Here is a 20,951-nt window from a genome sequence, read left to right on the forward strand (position 1 = left end):
TGGGATTAAAGGCATGCGCCACCATCGCCCGGCTCCTCCCAGCTTTTAATATGTTTGGAGCTAGGTCTTCCTAGTCGCTCAGGCTGGCCTTGAACTCCCTCTGTAGCTTTGAACTCATGATCCTCCAGAGTAGCTGGGGCTTCAGGATTGCACTGCCATGTTGGACTACATGATTTTTATAATCATGGCCCCCATTTTAAGATCTGTTTCCCCCTTTGTGTCCTGCCCACTTGACAACAGGGTTTAAGAACATGGGGTTTGAGGCACATGGCACATGGCGGGGGTATACACACCCATCACCTGCAAGGAGGAAGGCGATTTGCTAGGTAATCAGTCTGTGTAAGAAACCAGGGCGTGTAAGAGTGTCATCATGGAGATAGCTCACGTGCACACATGGGGACACACATCCCAGGGAAACGAGAGACAAGGACCTTCCTTCTTCCTGTACCTGCATGTGTATAGGCAAACGGGGGAGAGGCAGCCAGAGAGCCAGCCAGGCCCTTACTCCGTAGCATCTGGGCTACATGGTCTATCAAGAAAACCACAAACATTTCACAAGGTCTTCTCAATGTAAATGACAGGAGGCTGAAGACGAGGGAGGGGGCAGAGGCTAGACCTGGTGAGGCTAGACCTGGTACCTGGGACACTCAGCTCCATCCAGACTTAGGTGGCCAGCAGGTTCAGGGTCCAGGGACTTCAGAACATAGGTGCCCTGTGTGGGGCAGCAGAGCACTGCCCAAAATAGCCATGGATATAGCATGGAATTGTCAAGGCTCCACATGTCTAAGGCCATTGCAAGTCCACTACCCATTATTCATGCCAGGCCTGGGGATGATGGGTCAGAACACTAATCAAGTGTGGCCTCAAACTACAACCTTTTGTTCATTTGACTGCTATAGCCCACAGGAACCCCTCATGGCTCGAACAGGCTGACGCCCTGTTTGCCACACCTTTGTCGGCACCCTGCACACACAAGCGAGGCCAGAAGGCAGTGTGGGGGAGCTGTGGGTCATCAAAGAGGGATCAATCTCCTGGTCACACCCTTGCCCATGTCAGGGTCAGACACGCGCCGCTGCCTGGATATCCTCAAGGGGTCACCACCCTTCTCCACACCGTGAGCTCCACGAAGAGACCTGTGACCAGGGGACAGGTCCGGACACGTCCTGACACGCACCGCCGAGGACCTAGAAGGAAAGGATGCTCGCTGGGGCTTGACGTCGTGGACATCTCCAAGGGTGGGCAGGGGCCTCTTGCAGCAGAGAGGCGCAGGGAGTCCACGGATGCTCACCATGAGTAGCCACGAGCATCCTCCACGCACATGGAGGGTCGTCGCGGCAGTCTCACTATCTGCACTCAGAACTCCGTGGTGATGCCCCATGACCGGAAGTGCCCCCCCGTGGGCGCGGACAAGGCGGGGCCGGCGGGCGGCACTTCCGGTACCCACGCGCCGCCGCCTCCTTCGCCGTCGCGCAGCTCGCGGCCGTCACTTTGTGTAGTGCGGGGGGGTCCCCGGTGGTCACAGCCCCCGCCCCCGAGTCCGTGTCTCGCTCCGGCTTGGCCGGGCCTCGTGCGCGCGCGCGGTGAGTGGGGCGCGCGGACGCGGCAGGTGCGCGCGGGCGGGACGCGCGCGCTGGGGGCGGTGGCAGCGGCGAGCCTAGCCGTCCTGGATGCCCGGGCGCTGGAGGCCTCGAGTGGTCATGGGGCGATCGCGGGGCTCCCGGGCCTGTCTTTGGATGGGTCGGAGCTGCAGCTGCACGAGCTGGATCTTCCAGGCCCCTAGGTACCCCCGTACCGGCCTGGGCCTCCGCGTCACGTCACGGATGGCTTGACTCGCCCCCCACCCCGAGGGGGCATACACTCCAGCGTGGGAGGGGGCGGACCGGAGACTACTTGCGCTGCACCTTTGGAAGGTGCCAGCACCGCCTCCTCCAGTTCAGGGGCGGGAGCTGGGCGGGGGCCGCCTCCACTCCCCGGAGAGACACCTTCCAAGGAGGGCTGTCACCACTCCTACCCGGGCGTGAGACGAATCCTAGGTAACCCCCTATAGGGAAGTAGAGGAGGGAAGCACTCTGTATTGGCGTCCTAAAGCCGGCTTTGTGACATTTGGGGGCCACGGTCCAGTCTGCTTCGTCTGCAGATAGAGACTGACTGGGTGCCTATCTGCTAAGTCTGTTGCCCCCGAGGTGGGTGGGGCAACTCATCCCGCGGGTTGTTGGATTTGAGGGTGCCTCATGTGGACACAGGAGGGAAAGAGGAGGTGCAGGTACCAGCGAGGGTCAGCTCACCTACTCAGCTTCAGTGGGTGGCATTAGCACTTTGTTTTGGTTCAGTAGCTACTGGCCAGTCTTGCGGGGAGGCTAGCTCGTCTGGTTGAGGAGCTTGATCTGGGGATCTTGGATGGCCTCCAGGAGTAACCCTGGAGAGTCAGGGCTCCGGAAACCCGGCAGAAGGTGAGGATTGTAGAGAACAGGGAAAGACAACCTGGACAAAAAAGTCCTGAAGGGCTTTGAAGTCCTTTGAAGTGGGGGGCACTGAGCTGCCATGAAGGTAACTGGATACAAGTGTGCATGCATGTGCACAAACACACACAGACATGCGCCTTCGCGTGGGTTCCCCTGGATTTGGAACTTTTCTGGAGCTCCTGACTTTTCAAACTTTACCACTTGTGTTTGCAAACCCTCTTCTTATGGACACGGCTCCGTCCCTTTTTGTGTCTGCTAAGTCCACTAAGGCTCTGAGTCCACTAAGGCTCTGGGAAAGAGGGGTTGGAGTGATGCAGGGTTTTTGCATGACAAAGCCTTGAACTTGTCTCTTGCTTTCTGGTCTTGGATGGGAGGTCAAGGAGAGGTGAGGAGAAAAGCTCTCTGGGGACTGATTGGCTGGGGGTGTGTGGGGGTAGGAATATCCGGGGAGGTGGGGAGCCCCCTGGGCCCGAGTTCTAGGCATATGAACTGACCTACCCCTGGTCAGACTGGTTTTCCGAACTTTTGTTAGGAATAGGCCTAGGTCAGAGTGCCTGAAGCGTCAGGCTTTTCTTGACTTCTGCCCTTTCTTCCTGTGAACTGCTAACCTTAGAGGATTCTTCGGGGGGGGGGGGGGGAGGCAGCTTATTTGGGAGGGTTTGAGACAGGGTTTCTCTGTGTAGCCCTGGCTGCCCTAGAACTCTAGACCAGGCTGGCCTCGAACTCACAGAGATCCGGCTGCCTCTACCTCCCTAGTGCTGAGATTAAAAGCATGCACCACCACCACCCAGCAACCTTGGAGGCTTTTAATAGTTTCTTTCTCCTTGCCCTGACCTGAAAAGCAGTTTAAGAGAGGAAGCTTTTGCTAGGCTCACAGTTTAAAGGCACAAACCATTGCTTGAGGTAGCTGGTCACATTGTATCCACAGTCAGGAAGCATACGGGAAAAATGCTGGTACTCAGCTCCCTTGCTTCTTTTATTCAGTCCACGACCCCAGCTCAGGGGATGGTATCATTCAGAGAGGATCTTCCCACTGTGATCAACCTGACCTAGAAACTCCCCCACAGATACCCCAGAGGCTTCTCATCTGTGATTCCAGATCCTGTCAAGTGCATAACAGTAACCGTCAGTGGGCTAGTGCACGAATTTGATATTACCCACTGTCCTCTTTGGAGGCAGAGACTCACCACTGCTTCTGGGGTGGATTTTAGTTTGATGTATCCTTCCCTCAGTCTGTGGTTGACCTGCTGTGGAGTGTGACAGCTGAGCCCTGCCTCTGATTTAAAAAACAAAACAAACCGATATGTGGGTCATTGACTATGATCTTCGGGCCCTGTCTTCAGTAAGGTCTGGCGTGACTGCTGTGGGTCTGGCATGGGGACCCAGGGGGAAGAAAATGGGGACTCTATATCATCTTTAGTAAAGAGAACGTGGATGCTGCCTGGGAAGAGAGATAGCCACGATGGGCTGCCTCCTCCTCCTCCTCTTTGTGAATAGTGTCCGTACAGTTTTATGTGAGCGTCTGTGCACGCACATGCATATACACAGTGTGAGTGCAGGTGACAGAGGTCGGCCTCAGGTCTCTGCTTTAGGCGCTGTCCACCATATTTGAGGCAATGTCTCCCTGAACCTGGGGCTTCCCAATTCCCATTGCCTGGCCAGCACTGCCAGGCGTGGGTTTACAGATAGACAGCGCTGTGCTTGGCATTTCCCCCCTCTTTTCCCCTCCAGCTGCTGGAGGATTGAACTCAGGTCCTCACGCTTGTGTGGCCAAGCACTCTGACTAACTGAATTTCCTCCACAGCCCCAGCTTTCTTTTCCTGGGTCCTTACAGACAATAGTCTGGCTTGCGGAAGTCTGCTGTTGCTGCCCAAGGTGGTGACCAGTTGGGAGTTAGTTCTGAGGGTGTCTGGGTTCAGCTTGATTTACAGCCTTAGGCTTGAGTAAGCAAAGGCCTTCTCTAGGTCTGAGGTGGGTGGTGGTTGGGAATTCTCTCCCTGAGTGTTCTCAGTGCCCCTGGGTGCTGGCCAGGACGGCTCAAGGCGTGTGTGTTCTTACCCTTCAGGCATCTTCCAACCCGAAAGAGCCCTGGAGGGCTCTGGTGGTCCTCTTAGGTCTAGTTTTGTGTCTTCAGTCTTTGATGCAGTGCTGGGGGAACAGACAGTCACAGCAGAGGGGACTTCTGGATGTCATGAGTCCCAGCCCTTGGACTGGGGCGATTGGCACGGGCAGGGATGCTCAGAGAGTTCTAGCTGCTAATGTACGGGATTCTTTTTATTTTGTTTTGACTTTTCGACTGCTCATTTCTGTTTGCTTTCTTAGTGTATGGAGTGTGTCCCTGTTTATGTGTGTGCAGGTGTGCATGAATGCATGTGGAGGCCAGAAGTCAATGCTAGGTGTCCTCAGTTGCTGTGTTGGCCGCACTGGCTGGCCAGCGAGTGTCTCTGTCTTCATAGTGCTGGCATTATAGGCGTGTACCATCAGGCCCACCTTTGACATTCACGGGAGCGCACTCAGGTTTTCGTGCAAAGCAGGTGTTACCTCCCAAAGTATAGATTTTAATTAAATTTTTTTATGTGTATAAGTGTTTTGCCTCCTTGTATGCATTGTGTACTACTTGTATGTCTGGTGCCTACAGAGGGCAGAAAGGGCATAGGATCCCCTGGAATTGGAGTTACAGATGATTGTGAGCTACCATGTGGATTCTGGGAATTGAACTTATGCCCTCTGGAAGAGCAGCCAGTGCTTCTAACTGCTGAGCCATCTTGCAACCTCCAGAGCATAGGTTTGGAAGCAAATGTCTGAACAGAAAGGGGATGGGGTATAGGTGAGCCTGGTCGGAGCCAGCCGCTCAGGTGTGCCCTGGGCATCTTTACCAGCATCCCGAGGCAGTGCTGTCCACTGAGGTGGCTCCAGTGTCTGGTGTGGCCTGGCATTTCTGGATCTTTTTGGAACTCAGCATTCTGGGGTGGCCTGCCCTACTTTTGAAGATGGTCCCATTCAGGTCTGAGATACTAACAGGGCAGGTATGGAGTGTCATGATGGTGAAAGATCATAGGAATGAATTCTTGAAAACCACAGTGGACCTACTGCTACTCAACAGCTAACAGTACTCGCTGCCAAGCCCGATGATCTAGTCTGATCCCTGAGACCCAGTGGGGAGGAAGGAGAGAAACTGACTCCTGCAAGCTGTCCTCCACCCTCCACACGTTTGACATGACATGCACCCCCACTCCACAAATAAATAAAATATAATTAAGAGAAACATAACTGCCCAGCGTTTGAGATTCACTGGACTGGTTCTCTGTAGACATGGACTGGATTAGTGGCTGTAGGACCCTTGGGGCTGTCCCCTTAGGCCCATGGCTCTAGGCGTCAGGCCAGGTGAAGCTGGACTGAGTCAGTGACATCACTGGGGTAGTAGGACCCTGTGAGTCTCCAAGGTGATGACATTTCAGCCATTCTTATTCTCTTCTCCTTGAACTTGAAGGAGTGTCACCTTGTACGTCACCTGTGCTGACCTAGTGATGAGCGGGACTCTACCTCCCCAACTGGCTGAGATTTTCACAACACCCTGGAGTCAGGTAAAGATAGGCAGCAGAATGACCCCTGCTCATGGCCCTGTCTCTCGTTTGACTCCCAGGAAGGGGCCTGAGAGTTTGCTGACTGCTGGGCACTCTCTCCTTTCCCCTGACAAGACGAAGCAAGACACTCTTCCATCCTGCACCCCACCTGCCTCCCGCAGCTGCACAGGTGCCTGTGGTCTGACAGCGCCTCGGCCTGACCTGGCTCATGTGTGCTGAGGGCTGGGTAAGCTGCTCGTTCTTGCTTTCTATGTGGGACAGGCTGCCCCTTGTAAGTTACGCTCTCCCGTCCGTACACATGGATCCCTGGGGCTCTGCTGACTGCGCTCCATGCTTCTCCTCCTTGAGGATAGATGGGTTGCGGTAATGGGTGACTTACCCAAGAACAGGTTGCAGCTCACACAAGAGACATGGCTGCTTGTGAGGGAACAGAAGCCATGTTGCAGAGGATTGTGGGGAGGAGCCCTTTGGGTGGGCTTTCTGGATAAATCACGTGCCAGTGGCACAGCCTGAGATAACAGACAGACCATGGTCCTCCCTCAGCCCTGGCCGCCTCCCCTGCAAAGTGTCTCTGTGTTTCAGGCCACACAGAGGCTCTCTCCTAGGGCTGATGGCCGCCCTTCACACTACTCCAGACTCCCGAGCGACCCAGCTGGAGCCTGCAGAAGATGGGTCAAAATGCGATGCTGACCCTGACGAGGATGGGGATGAGGAGGAGAAGGGGAGAGAGGAGGCACAGGGGGAGGAAAAAGCAGAAGAGGTAGTAGTGGAAGAGGAGGAAGTGGCCACACAGCTCCAGGAGGTGGAGGTGGAAGCTAACTCAGAGGACGCTGCTGGTGCCGACAGTGTGGAGGAGGGGCTGGCAAAGGAGCAGAGGCTGAGCTTGGGGACCCAGCAGCAGCTAAGCAACGGTGGTGATGTCAAGTCGCCAGTCCGTCAAGGGAAAGGTAGGAACAAGGATCCCACCGCTGCTGGGGGAAGGAAGAGGCTGGCGTCATGAGGGTGGGACTGGACCTGGGCCTAAAGTATGGGAGTAGCCGGGAGTACCACCCTGGTTGCCTGCGAGGCGCCACCGGCCCTAAACAATCTTCCTCTCAGCCCTGCAGGCCTCCCAGGTCTCACCTGCTATTCAGGATGAAGATCCAGAGGAAGAGGAGGATGATGAGCATTTCCTGACTCAGGTGAACTGCATATACACTGGTCGGCCATGATCTTGTGGCTCTTGAGTGAGGACAAGGCTTTCGTTTCCAGGACCCGGGTTTATACAGTTGTGTTCTCCCAGGTCCCTGGCCTTTCCCAAGCCATTATGTTGTTCTGAGTACTCTGGCTACCTCCCCCACTCAACTGTACTAGGCGTGGCTGTCCCCAGCCCACTCCCAAGTCAGGTTGGAGTCTTCTAGAGTGACTGTCCCCTCCTGGGGTCTGTTTTCCTGCTACTGATGTCAGACATCAGTACCCACACTCAGTTTAGTTGGTACCACCCGTCCATCACTAACCTGTCGATATAGCCAAGGTATTTGCCAGGGCTAGTCTGTGTGACATAGGAGGGGCCATGGTAAGAGGGGCCTGCCCTCTGAGTTTGATGGGTAGGAAATGGGTCCCTGTCACAGGGTGAGAGGCCTGAGAGACTGTTGTCCCATCAATAATGGGGTGCTGGGCCATGTCCCCACTATGTTTTCTTATCTCATGGGGGTGTTGGAGGGAGAGTGTTCCCTCATCCTCTCTGGGGCTCTATGTGCTTCAGGGGCTGGTGACTTTTGAAGATGTGGCTATGTACTTCACTTTGGAGGAGTGGGAGAGGCTGGATGTGGACCAGAGAGACCTCTACCGGGAAGTAATGCAGGAGAACTATGGGATCCTGGTCTCCTTGGGTAAGGAAGGACCCTGAGGCAGTCTGCGGTGAGATCTGTGGGGGCCCAGCTGTCGAAGAGCGCACTTCTTGGTTTTGGAGCAGTCAGCCCATTCTGGCCTCTGGGTTCGGAGGTCCAAACCAGGTGGAGACATGCTATGAAGCTGGTGGTCCACTCTGGCCTCTTAGCTGCACAGCCCCAGAAGCCTTTAGGTGGGAGGAGAAAGTGTGGGTATCCTACTAGTGTGGGTGTGGAAAGCAGGGCTTCCAGGGATGGATCGTAGGATCTCTCAGAGCAGAGGTTGTGGGAAGGGCTGGTCCTCGGAGGGTAAAAGAGCAAAAGATTTGGGTGTGGACAGGGATAGCCTGGACTCCATTGGGACAGCGACCATCTTTCCCTCTCCTGGGTAGGATACCCAATTCCCAAGCCGGATCTGATCTTCCACCTCGAACAAGGAGATGAACCTTGGGTCCCAGACAGCCCCCATCCCGAGGAGGGAGACATTGTCACTGGTGTCTACACAGGTAAGTGAGAGTCTTGAGGGGATTCTGCTGGCAGGATTGCTCAGGCTGTGTCAGACTTGAGCCTTTACCAAGGCAAGCCCTCTGCCTCCCTGATGCTGCCGGTGCTCATGGGTGTGGGTGGCTGTGAGGAGACAGGAGGCCACTGTGTGATGGCCCCTGCTATCACCTCGAGTCCTCAGCTTCACTGAGGTCTAAGGGCCAGTTTGTCCTTAGAGAAAGAATCTTAGGTGGTTTTGTTGTTGTTCTCACCTTGGAACCTGTGAAGTCTTTCAGTTTTGTTTTTCTATAAGTGAGGGGAGTTGGCAAGCTGGCACGGACACCTGCCAGACTGTTGGTGTGGCTTTCCACGTGGAGACTCACCAATTTTCTGACTGCCCCACCCATTTGGCCATTTCTTCATATGGTGCCCCTCAGTCCCTCCACTTCCTCCATAGCCGTCCAGCTTGTTTTTAGAGACAGGGTGTCACTGCTGTCTGAAGCTCCCGGATCAAGTGAGCTTGCTGGCCAGTGAGCTACGGGGATCTGCCCATCTCTGCCCTTCCAGTGAGTGTGCGGCCACTTTGGTTTGGTTTCTGTATGTGTAAGTTGGGGATTTAACTCAGATGTTCAGATTCTGATCTGGGTGAGCAGTTTCAAGCTTCCGGGAGAGTTCTGAGGTGATGTGGATAGAAGGCATTGACATGTGGACTTCTCCGGGTGCCTCACACTGGCTCAGGCTCTGCCCATTCAACTCTGAGCCCCACTTTATTCATATGGAGAACAGAGTGTGAACGAAATCCACAGATTCCGGCCTGAGCATGCTGGATTCCTGAATGTGCCGTGGGGTCTGTGAGTGATGGAGGCCCTTGCCTGGGGGTGTCCCTCTTGAGGCTGGGGTGTTGTTAGCCCAGGGTGGGACATTGAACTAATTTGCATTTATCATAGATGTATATTAAAATGAGAAGAGGAAAACCTTACTCTGGTAACATGCCTGTGCGCCCTCAGTAGCTCAGTGAGGGGCAGCGAGGACTCTTTAGCCTTTCCCACGAGGCCCAGAAGTAGGTAGAATTGCTTGAGGACCAAGTGGGAGGTGTGATCCATTCATAGACACATTCAGAGAAACCGCCTAGAGAGAGCAGGGCACAGGCCAACAGTAGCCACCCTCGAGTGTAGGTTCAAGATGCGCCGTCGTGTGCCATTCTCTCAAAGGGTCCTTTTTAGTGCAGGTGACACCAGATGACAGGTGACATGTGGCTGTGCACCTGGATGGGGCTTGAATGCTCCTTGAGAGGACTGGTTAACTGGGCCAGTGGCTCTGTGCCTTCTGTGACAAGCCATGGTGTTGAGGCTGTAGGCCTGAGATGTCTCTCAGCCTGGCCCCATCTGCAGACAGTCAGTACAGGACCCATGAACATCTTTTAAAACGTTTTATCTTAAGCCCAGTGCTCTGGAAGCAAAGGCAGGTGAATGTGAGTTTGATGCTAGGCAGGGCTACATAGGGAGACCCTGTCTCAAGCATAACAAAACCCTTTATGTGTGAGGTCAAAGGTCAGTCCTCAGCATCTGCCTTGTCCGAGAGAGGGTGCCTTTATTTCCCAACACTACATAGGTCCCACTTGTGACCTGGGAGCTTTGCGGGGAGGGGGGGTCTCCTGTCCCTCATGGGATGCCTGGGTTAGACTCGTGCTACAGTGTCTGGCTTTCCACTGGCTCTAGGGATTTGAACTCAGGTTGTCATACTTGCAAACACGTTACTCACTGAGCTATCCCCAGGTCATGTCTTTGATGTGTCACATGACTGCCCACAGGGGATGCAGATGGTGGGATCTGGGAGAGGCACTGGCACAGGCAGCTCTCAGGTCTTCTGAGGACAGCCAGCGGTTGAGTGTCTGCCTCCCTTCTCACCCTGCCTGGCCTTTCATTCGTCTCTGTCCAGCAGTGCCACCTGGGCCCTGAGAGCGGCTGAGTCTGGCAGGACAGATTCTAACTGTACCAAGACTGGCCATCTGGACTTCTAAATCAGCCTTGTTAGACAAGGCTCTAATTTGCCCTCCTCTGCCCCTTGTGAGCTCAGCTGGACACGATGTGTGGACTCCCAGGCACATTCTTCACTCAGGTGTTGCCATCTTCTGTGTGATGCTGAGTCCCACTTACCCTCTTGCACTTTGTATCCTAGCAACCCTGGCCACCACCTTCTAATCTTCACTTCAGCAGTGTCCGAACCAGCTCACCCTCCTGACCCAGCTTCCATCCCATATGGTCCTAGAGAGACCCCTGCCCCTGGCTTAACCCTGTTTCCTGCCTCCAGTCTGCACCCAAGCAGAGAATCCAGCTGGAGAAGGCATGCCCTGAGGGCAACTGCTCTGGCTCCCAGTGTCTGTGATTGCCTGGCCCTTGGCTCTGGGACAGATCCTCCCCTAGCAATTGTCCTTTCAGCAGCCTCCAGAGGCTATGCTGCCCAGAGCAGTACCCGGTCCTGTGGGGCCATCCCCACTCCCTCTGCTGAGGCCTCTACCCCTTTTCCTTTCTTGGTATGTGTATGCAGGCGTGCGTGGAGGCCGGAGGTCAACACAGGAGCGGTCCCCTTGTTGAGGCTTTGGTTTCGCACTGGTATCTGGGACTTGATGGTTAGGCTGGCTGGCCAGCGAGCCCCAGGAGTCCACCCAAGCATGCACTACTGCACCAGGCTTTTCACGTGGGTGCTGGGAAGTGAACTCAGATGACTGTACTTATGTGGCAAGTGTCTACCCAGCCCTGTTTCTGAAAGGAAAGGATAGGAAGAAACACACCACTGAGGACTGAACCAGCTTACACATTGATGTTTAACAGATGGTGATGTAGTTTAAGAGGCAGTCAGACTCCAATAACCAGCAAGTGAGCACAGCCAGGGGGTCTGGAGCCCCAGATGTGATCCTTCCTAAGGAAGACTGATCTCAAAGTGCACACTGCCAACCTGCGGACAGCTGGGATCCATCTGGGCAGACACAGCAAGTACCAGTTATCTAGTAGCATAGATGAGCACAGGCAAGGGAGAGTGGCAAGGGGAAAGGGCTCTAAGCCAGGAGCAGGGCATGGACACCCCCAGCAGGCAGAGTCTGACGCACAGCTGTGAACAACTAGGAACCGTAGAGGGTCTCTTGGAGTTTCACTTAGCTATGCCCTGGAGGAGACCTGGATGGTAGAGTCCTCTGGTCCTAGCCAGGCAGGCACAAGGCTCTAAGCCCTATCATTTTTAGGTCACTGGGCTTAGTGCAGGTAGAAGGGAAGAAGTAAGGGAATGTCTGGCAGAGAGGCTGGCTTCTTAGCATCTGGGACAAAGGGGCTGACAGGTATCCAAGTCCTGGAGGCTCTGATGGGGTGAGGGAATGCTTACTCCTCCCAAATCCCTGTGACAACGGCAGACCTTGGGTCCTCTTAATACTTGGGCCTTGGTGCTGAATCCGTACATTACTCATGAGGACATCAAGGCCAAAGCTTTGGTCTCTTAGAGGCCACTCACCAGCAACAAGGGGCAGCCCAGAGCCCATCCTAGGAGAAAGGCCGCCTGCTTCTAGACCTGTCAGCGTGGCTAGCACTTGGCACAGAGGGCAGACGCCAGTGTAGAAGCTGGCTCCCTTCCCAGGCTGCAGTTCAGACACCTTCCTGGCAACCCTCAGTGAGGCTGCCCATATCCATAGACTTGGGCATCCTTTTGGTATGCCTCCTCCCTTGGGGACTCTGCCTGAGCTCATCTTCAGTTTCTGGGTCTAGGTGGAGATTTGGGGGGAGCATGAAGACAGGTACAGGTATTACTCGGGGACCTCAGACCTGGTTGTCAATGGAAAGAAAATGGCACCTTGATTGGGGACCCCTGTGCCTGCCATGCCTTGTCAGGATCCCTGGTTTTCTGTAACTGCTGACAGGCTGCCTCTAAGACAGCCAGCTTCCCCCTCCATCCCCACTCCCCAGCCTTAGCCTTGGAGGGGATGGTCCTGTGCAGGGTCCCTGGAGTAAAAGAGCTGGGTCAAGGGCCTAGCTTGGCCTGTGCAGTTCTGGGGGGATCCAGCAGATAGGGGACTTAAGCCATGGGAGATCCCCTGGGGTGGATCGCAGTGGAACGAGCTAGTTTTGAGCTTATAAATCCCCAGCGTTATCCTTCAAAGGGACAAATCTGTAAGACTCACACTGACAGCCACCATGAGAGAGAGTGATGTTTGCAGAAATGGGGGAAGCTGTGACAGCCCGCAATCCCGAGGGTTTCAGCTTCCTGCCCTGGCCCTCTCATCTTTCCCGAAACCTTCACCAGAGTCTGGGTGTCTCTAGCTCAGGACGTGGGCTGTAAAGATGTCCTTGTGGCAATGCTGTGTGACTTGTCTAGACAGTAGACTCTGAGCCCTGCCTCTTCCTGGAGGCCTAATCACCCTCACTCGTGGTCGGATCTCTGGGCAAACATTAGGTACAAGGAGCCCCCATCCCTACTTTACTCCCCAGTGGTCTGGGTGTGACCCTCAGGGCCACCTGTTTGACTGCTGCCCTCCCCACTTCCTTCTAGCTGTGTAGAACATACCACACCCTCTGGGTTTGAGTGTCAAGTCTCACAGCAGGCCTCTGGATCCTCACCTGAGGCTGACAGACTTCGGCTTTGGGTAAAGGCTGTTCCTCGAGATGGCACACTGCATGGCTATACCTGTAAACTTTGAGCAAACACCTTGAATCCAGGAATGAGGAACTAAAGCTGGTCTCCTTTAGGGTTCTCCCCCAGAAGCTCAGCAGCTTCCTGAGGTCTCACATGGGATGGAGCCAGCTGACTTCTCCAGGGCTAGGGGTGGGGCTTCACCCTGCATCACCGGTGGCCTCCCTCACATCACTGAGCAGCGGCCATGCCAGCTCCAGAGGCAGTAGTGAGATCCCCAGGCCTTTTTCACCTAGTGGACTCCTCACGACAGCAGCTGTCCCTGCTGTTCCCAGACTCTGAAGCTCCTGGAGAGCCACGGGCTGGCCCAGAGATCCAGGGGGTCGTATCCGTCCCCTACCATCAGCTTCCCCCTGATTTCCTTGGGCTGTAGTTAAAAACTACACAAGCCTCTCACCAGAGCCCTGGGGATGTCTTTGTCAGCCAGCTTCTCTCTGCCCCGGGGCTGCTCCTGCCACCCCAGGTTTGGAAAGTTCTGGCTGAACAAAGAAGGGCAGCCAGCCAGCAAGCAACGGGGCCTCTGTCACTTCTTGTCCCTCTGGTGGCCACGTTGGCAGCTAGAGGTAAACTCAGCTTAAGAAACTTTCCATCTAAAACGTCTAAATTATATATTACTAGAATAGTGGGCGATTTAGTGTTACAGACTAAGCAAAAATAAAGTGCCCATTTTCTTGTTCTTTCATATGAACAGCCTGTGTATTCACATCTGTAGTTAGGCCCTCACCATTTTCTCTGCTTCATGGATGTGGCACTATGCTGTCTTCCCCGGTGAATGATACTAGTATGCAGAACTAGGGCTGATGGAGGGCGAGACTTGACATGTGAAGCCAGCCCTGGTTTTTGAGACTTCCTGGCCCAGTCCCTGGCTTTTGTGGTCCAGAACTTTGTCCTCAGAATCAAGTGGATGGGAGCTGAGGTGGGAATGATGAACAGGTGCTCTAACACCTGGACACTGTGGTGCAGGCGCTGTCCCTGGTCTCCTGGGTGTATCGTGGTGGCTCTGTCTACGGGCTCACTTCCTGAACAGGGCAGCCCTACAGACTTGATTCTAGAGCCCACACCAGCCCAGGAGGGCAGAAGAATGAGCCAGGGGTGTATCTCAGTGGAGGGGCCCGTGGCAGAAAGTTCCAGGGGTGCTCACAGTACACACAATCTCAGGTGGCCTGGGGTTTCTCAAATGCAGAGCTCAGAAAGTGAAGCCTGCCTGGGGTGACCCCACAGCAGGGGGAGGAACTCAAGACCCCAAATACACAGCTCCCAGGGCCTCATTAAGAGTGAGAGCCCAGAGGCTCTTCCCCAGCTAGCAGTTCCTGATTCTGCTGTCTAGAGTGGAAGAGAACCCCTGGCCACTGGTAAAGGCAAGGAGAGGGGACTTACTGAGGAGTAAGTTCCACAGAGGCGGGTCCTCCTGGCAGAGGACATGGCTGGATGTGCCATGCTGGGTGTCTGGGGACTGCAGTGCCCAGGTTTCACTCTGCACAAGTTTATCTGCTGATAAACCACCCACTTTGCAGGCTCCCGTCCTCCACAGAGTGACAAGCCCTAGAGAGACCCTGGCTCTCCTGGCCAGGTGTGCATGTTAGGCCTCCTCACTGGGGGAGGGGAGGCCAGCGGCTTTCCTGCCTTGGAGTTGGCCAGTACTGGCTATCGCATGCACCACCTCTGACTTGACTGAAGCAGCTCTGTTTTGTTTGTTCCAGTTTTCTTGCCAAGCTCCTGTGCCCTCACCCTCTTGTCTCTTCACCTTCAGGAGCCTGGTTCTGGAACGATGACATAGAGGACCATGAGGAGGAAGACGATGAGGACTTCCTTGCTGAAATGGCAGAGGAGGAGAACGAGCCACCAGGGCTGTGGTCTGCTGCCTATGGTGTGGGGGACGTGCCTGGGACTTGGGGTCCCGACGATTCAGATTCCGTTCAGACTCCAGATGGTTGGGGACCCAGCCCAGGCAGCCTCGGTATCCTGGCTGAGGAGGTTGAAGCTAAACATTTCCTGTCTGGCCGGGAGCCTGGGGAGAATTTTCTGGCGCCCTGGACATTTCCCGCAGCAGCTGTCCCCATCGGATGTCCGGAGACCACTTGCGACGTGTGCGGTAAAGTGTTCCTCCACCGTTCGCGCCTGGCCAAGCACCAGCGTTACCATGCGGCGGTTAAGCCCTTCGGCTGCGAGGAGTGTGGCAAGGGCTTTGTGTACCGTTCGCACCTGGCCATCCACCAGCGCACTCATACCGGCGAGAAGCCCTTCCCGTGCCCGGACTGTGGCAAGCGCTTCGTCTACAAGTCGCACCTGGTCACGCACCGGCGCATCCACACGGGCGAGCGGCCCTACCGCTGCGCCTTCTGCGGCGCGGGCTTCGGGCGGCGCTCCTACTTGGTAACCCACCAACGTACGCACACGGGCGAGAGGCCCTACCCGTGCTTACAGTGCGGCCGTAGCTTCAGCCAGAGCTCAGCGCTAGCTCGCCACCAGGCTGTGCACACCGCCGATCGTCCTCACTGCTGCCCGGACTGCGGCCAGGCCTTCCGCCTGCGCGCTGACTTCCAGCGGCACCGGCGCGGCGGCTGCACGGAACCCAGCAGTGGCGAAGGTGCGGGGATGGCTCCCCACGAGATGGAGATGGCAATAGCAGCTGTAGCCACAGCGGAGCCGGAAGAACTGGAGGCCAGGCCCGAGGAGACCAAAGAGCCTGGGACTGATGTGGCAGACGGAGACACAGAGGCTGAAGCCAGAGAGGACGAGGAGGTGGTAGCTGCGGCGGCAGAGGCGACGGTCCCCGACAGCGAGAAGGGCCCTGAGCCAGACAGGCCGTTCCGTGAGATGGGCAACGGCCTGAGTGGGGGCGAAGGGCCTTCCTCGCACCCGCTCGGCTTCCATTTTCCCATGCACCCCAAGTCTTGGCTGCATCCCGACAGCTTCCCCATACTGGGGTTCCCCGAGTTCTCCAAACGGCTGCAGGTCGACGGGCATCATCTCTCCGGCTCCCTGGGCCCCCCGCTGTCCCTGGAGGGCGCGGGGCTGGCTTGTGACCCGTTCCGTAGCGCGGGCCCCGGAGTCGGGACGGATGGTGGCTTGCGAGCGTTCGCGCCCACCGTGGGGTCGCTGCTGGCGGAGCCCGCGCCCGCCGCGATGGCAGAGGAGGAGAGCCCGTGGATCTGCTCCGACTGCGGCAAGACGTTCGGGCGGCGCGCGGCGCTAGCCAAGCACCAGCGCTACCATGCGGGCGAGCGGCCGCACCGCTGCGCCGACTGCGGCAAAAGCTTCGTGTACGGCTCGCACCTGGCGCGCCACCGGCGCACGCACACGGGCGAGCGGCCATTCCCGTGCCCGGAGTGCGGCGCTCGCTTCGCACGCGGCTCGCACCTGGCGGCGCACGTGCGCGGGCACACGGGCGAGAAGCCGTTCGTGTGCGGCGTGTGCGGGGCGGGCTTCAGCCGGCGCGCGCATCTCACCGCGCACGGGCGCGCGCACACGGGCGAGCGGCCCTACGCGTGCGGCGAGTGCGGCCGACGCTTCGGGCAGAGCGCGGCGCTGACCCGGCACCAGTGGGCGCACGCCGAGGAGAAGCCGCACCGCTGCCCTGACTGCGGCAAGGGCTTCGGCCACAGCTCGGACTTCAAGCGGCACCGACGCACGCACACGGGCGAGAAGCCGTTCCGGTGCGCCGACTGCGGCCGCGGCTTCGCGCAGCGCTCCAACCTCGCCAAGCACCGACGCGGCCACACGGGCGAGCGGCCCTTTCCCTGCCCCGAGTGTGGCAAGCGTTTCTCCCAGCGATCGGTGCTAGTGACGCATCAGCGCACGCACACGGGGGAGCGGCCGTACGCGTGTGCCAACTGCGGCCGGCGCTTCTCACAGAGCTCGCATCTGCTCACGCACATGAAGACGCACCGCGGGCAGGCGGGCGCACAGATGCAGAACACAGCCGCCAAGGCCCAGGCACCTGCCAAGACGACGACGCCCCCGCCGCCACCGGGCTCTGGCACCGGGTCAGGAACGCTGCTCGAGTTCGCCGGCGGAACTAGCTTCGGCTCCGATCCTGCCGCGTTCGCTGGGCCCTCGGGTGCCTTTGAGGAGAGCGTCTTGTGAGGCTGGTTGAAGCTCGCGGAGCCCTCCTGTTCTCGAGGCGGGCTGAGGATTCCCAATCTTGGGTGCTCTTGGGCCCTAACGCCCCGAGCTTCAGATCTCGCTTGGGTGCGCACAGGCTGCCACCCTGGTCAAGAGCGCCCCATCCCTGGATCTGTGCTGCAGAGTTAGTGGGCAAAGCCAATTCGTTCATCACGGATTCAGATTCAGGTGGCCCGTAGGGCCAGTGGCTTAGGAGTTTGTCACTAGGCTTTCTGAGGAGTGATGAGGAAGCCCTATCATTGGGAGAGGGTGAGAGAGGTCATCCAGCTGCATCCGGGTTTCTTGGAGGGTTTGGCTTCTTCTCAGTCTCCCTAGGAGTTTCAGGGACCGTCTTCCGGTCACTCGGGTGTGTTCAGTAAGTTTTAAGAACATGGTTCATGGCAGGCAGGAGCCTCACTAGGTTTTGGGGGGATGGAGATGTGAACAGGGGAAGCTTTTGTTCTATCGACTGGATATTTGTTTCCATCTTTTGTATGGCCTGAAAACTGGGGAGGTGTTGAAAAAGCAAGATACCAAATGCGTAATCAGGTTGCGGACGTTGGCTAGGTCCCCAAGGAGTTGGAAGCCTTATTTGAGAATCCTTACTCCAACCCCATCGAGCACTGGCTACAAGGTGCGTTTTGGTAGTGGAATCCCCTCCAAGCTTGTTGGTGCTCTATAGAGTGGCTACAAGCGGCACACATGGGCATCTTTGGAGTGCCTGGTGTGGGCTCGTACAGACCTGGTCTCCAGACGAGTTCCCTAGCAGCGCCCTCCGCCGGAGCAGGTAGCTGCGGAGCCCTGTGCTCAGCCTTTCACAGCACTGGGGTGGGTTCTGGAAACTTACCCTCAGCTTATAATAAGGGCCCTTTATCCTCTGCAAGACTCTTAACTCTGCTGTAATCACCGTACACTAGAAGCAGGTAGCGTTCCTGCCGTGGGTGGCTCCATGGCTTACAGAGTGATTGGTGGTTTGCACAGTGGTTGTCCACCTAAGGTATCATGTGGACCTGAGCTCACAACTTACTATGCAAGGCTCTTGCACAGTGGATAGCTAACTCTCCAGCCTGGACTGCTGGCATCTAAGATGTAGCACACACAAGCCCCTCCCACCCTCCATGAATTCTGGGCCAGTGTGACTGGGGGCTAAAGAAGAGAGATTTCCACCCAACTGTGTTCCCTTTTAGACCTAGATCCTTTGTTGTAGTGTAGACACGCCCTTGGGGCCCAAGAGCTAATGTGCAGGCTGCTAGGTGCTGGGTGGGTAGTCCATGGGTGGGAGGAGCTGGGGTGGTGAGGGTCAGAAGGTAGCCTGGCCAGGTGAGGTGAAGTGGGAAGGCATGGGTCCTGATTGCTCAGCAGTGGTCTCTCTGTCCCATTCTTTATGCTCTTCCCATGTCTTCTGGGACATGAACTTCAGAAAAAGCCAGGGCAGGGTGCGCTGGCGGGGCACCAAAACCATTCCTCTTATTCCCCAGCGGTTTCCACTCTGCCCCTCTGCTGTGGGCAGGAGGACCTAGCTTTAATAAAGATGAAGAAACAAGCTTTGGGACTGGACTCTGCTTTTGCCCCACCTTGGTTCCATCGTGTCCATCTCTTTTTTGACTTGTTTTCCCCTTCTAGAAGCACCTGGCACATCATGGATTAGGCCTGTGTCAACACCTCCTTCCTGGGATACCTCACACTGCCACACATGGGACATGACGGGGATTCATTCGGCTAACCCAACTTTAAAGAGAGGGCCTGATCTTTCTCAGAGTGCAGCCCCATGCTTTGGCCTTTCCTCAGGGGTTCCAGTGCTGTGGGGTTTATCTACTCCAAAGCCACAAAGGCATGGCCATCCCCAGGAGTTCCCAGACAACTCCCTTTAACCTGGCTTTTTCTTATTCGGTCTCTGTGATAGGATCTTTTCCCAATGGGTTTGAGAATATGCAGATGTGATTTGAGGCTTCAGAATAAAGGAAACCAGTATCTCCATTAAAACAAGCAGTTGGGCAGGGGATGCAGCCCAGTGGGTACAGTGCTTGCCCAGCATTCAGCTTTTCATCCCCAGAACCCCACAAACCAGGCATGGCAGAGCATGCCTGTCATGTCAGCATTTGGGGAGACTACCTCAAACAAACGAACAAAAAATACCCCGGATTTTAGGAGGTAGATGTAAGGATGGAGAAGACGTAAGGATGGATGACCACTCAGATCTTAGCCTACTGAGAAAGGCCAAGCAATTCTTTGATAAAGCTTACCATTGATGTGCAGCTGGAGTTCTTTTGTTGTGGGGGAAGGAATCCCCAATCCAACAACTGCCTCAAAGTCTTTATTACCTGTGAAATGTGACCAACCAAAGATGACAGCTGGAGGATCATCATGGCTGGGCATTCTCTCCTCTGCCTACCTGTTTTTATCTTTCTCACGTCCCTGTTTTCTCAGCCTTTTTTTTTTACTTTATCTCTATTTTACCTATTTAGACTCTGCTCTCGCTCTCTTTCCTCCCCCCTCTTAATTTTCTGTTTATGTAATAAAGTGGTTTTAGATTTTTAGTTATATCAAAGTTTTATCTTCCTTGTTCATTATTTCTCTCCAGATTTTAAGTTCTATATGAATTGTGAAACCTCCAACAGTATGAAACTATCAAGTTTATCTTCATGTCCCTAACAAGACTCATCCCATCCAATACCTGGGCTCCTGTTCATACGCACATGTCTATATGGAAACAGTTCAGGACAAAAACATACTTTAGATACCGTTCAGCAGCTTGCTTTTTTCCCCACCTCAAAGCGTACCGAGTACAGTTGTGCATGGTGACACATAATGCCTGTATCCTAACACCTAGGAGGCAGTGGAGGAAGATCTCAGGTTCTAAGTTCCAGAGTGCGTTGTAGTCTAAACAACAGGAGGTCAAAGAGATGGCTCAGCAGTTAAGAGCACTGGCTGCTCTTCCAAAGGACCTGGGTCCCATTCCAGCACCCACATGGCAGCTTACAACTGTCTGCAGCTCCTGGCTCTGCAGACACAGGGAACGTATGTGGCACACTGAGCACCCCCCCCCCCCACACACACAAAAGCGACAGACAACTTATGCTGAATTTGCTTCATCCACATTCCTTTCTACTTTCCCCATCCCACACGTTTTTCATTTCATCTGTTACAATTAGAACATGTGTCTCTTGGTTTTTTCTTTTGTTTTTAATTTGTGTGGCTAGATAGACAGCTCGGTAGTTAAGAGCACTGGTCACTCTTCCAGAGGAACCAGATTCGGTTCCCAGCACCCGTATGACTCACGGTCAGGTGTAACTCTGGTTTTAGAAGATCTGACCCCTCTTCTGACCTCTGAGGGCTCCTGTGTACATTATTCAAACATAAAAATTTAGAAATTTTGTATGTATATGAAAATGTGTGCAGGCATGTGCGTGCAGGCTTGAGGCTGATGGTAGGTAGCTCCAGTTACTTTCCACCTATTTTTTTTGAGACAGGGTCTTTCACTAAAGCTCTCCAATTTGCTGGCAGGCTAGTGAACCCCAGATGTCCTCCTGTCTCCCCAGCTTGGGGAACAAAAAGATTCATGTTTGCATGGCAAACACTTCATCAACTGAGCTGTTTCTCCAGAACCTTGACTGTTTCTCTAAAAGGTTGTATAGAAGGGAAAGGCTTTGCTAGACTCCAATTCAGGTGCTCTCCAGTGCCCGTCTGTTACTCTTTCCTAAACTGCTTCAGCTGCTCTGTAACCCTTGCATCTAGGCCATCTCCAGCTTCAGGTGGCAGCAACAAGCCCGTTGGCT

At 55.3% G+C, this 20,951-nt stretch overlaps 1 protein-coding gene across 3 annotated transcripts; it reads left to right on the plus strand.

Annotated features, from left to right (window-relative positions):
* The first annotated feature begins 1,419 nt into the window (after window positions 1–1,419).
* Znf316 (zinc finger protein 316) lies at window positions 1,420–18,719 on the plus strand. 3 transcript variants are annotated; one of them, XM_075973827.1, is made up of 7 exons: window positions 1,420–1,580; window positions 6,106–6,272; window positions 6,629–6,993; window positions 7,145–7,227; window positions 7,791–7,917; window positions 8,307–8,420; window positions 14,822–18,719. In XM_075973827.1, exons 3-7 carry the CDS (start codon window positions 6,657–6,659, stop codon window positions 17,155–17,157), a joined length of 2,997 nt encoding a protein of 998 aa, XP_075829942.1. In that variant the 5' UTR covers window positions 1,420–1,580; window positions 6,106–6,272; window positions 6,629–6,656; the 3' UTR covers window positions 17,158–18,719. The 3 variants fall into 3 exon arrangements, with proteins under 3 accessions (XP_075829942.1, XP_075829952.1, XP_075829962.1); XM_075973837.1 differs by lacking the exon at window positions 1,420–1,580 and adding an exon at window positions 1,638–1,910; XM_075973847.1 differs by lacking the exon at window positions 1,420–1,580 and adding an exon at window positions 1,991–2,033.
* Window positions 18,720–20,951: the final 2,232 nt, after the last annotated feature.

The sequence above is a fragment of the Microtus pennsylvanicus genome, chromosome 1 (genome assembly GCF_037038515.1).
Source record: "Microtus pennsylvanicus isolate mMicPen1 chromosome 1, mMicPen1.hap1, whole genome shotgun sequence".
In the NCBI taxonomy this organism is placed as follows: Eukaryota; Metazoa; Chordata; class Mammalia; order Rodentia; family Cricetidae; genus Microtus; species Microtus pennsylvanicus.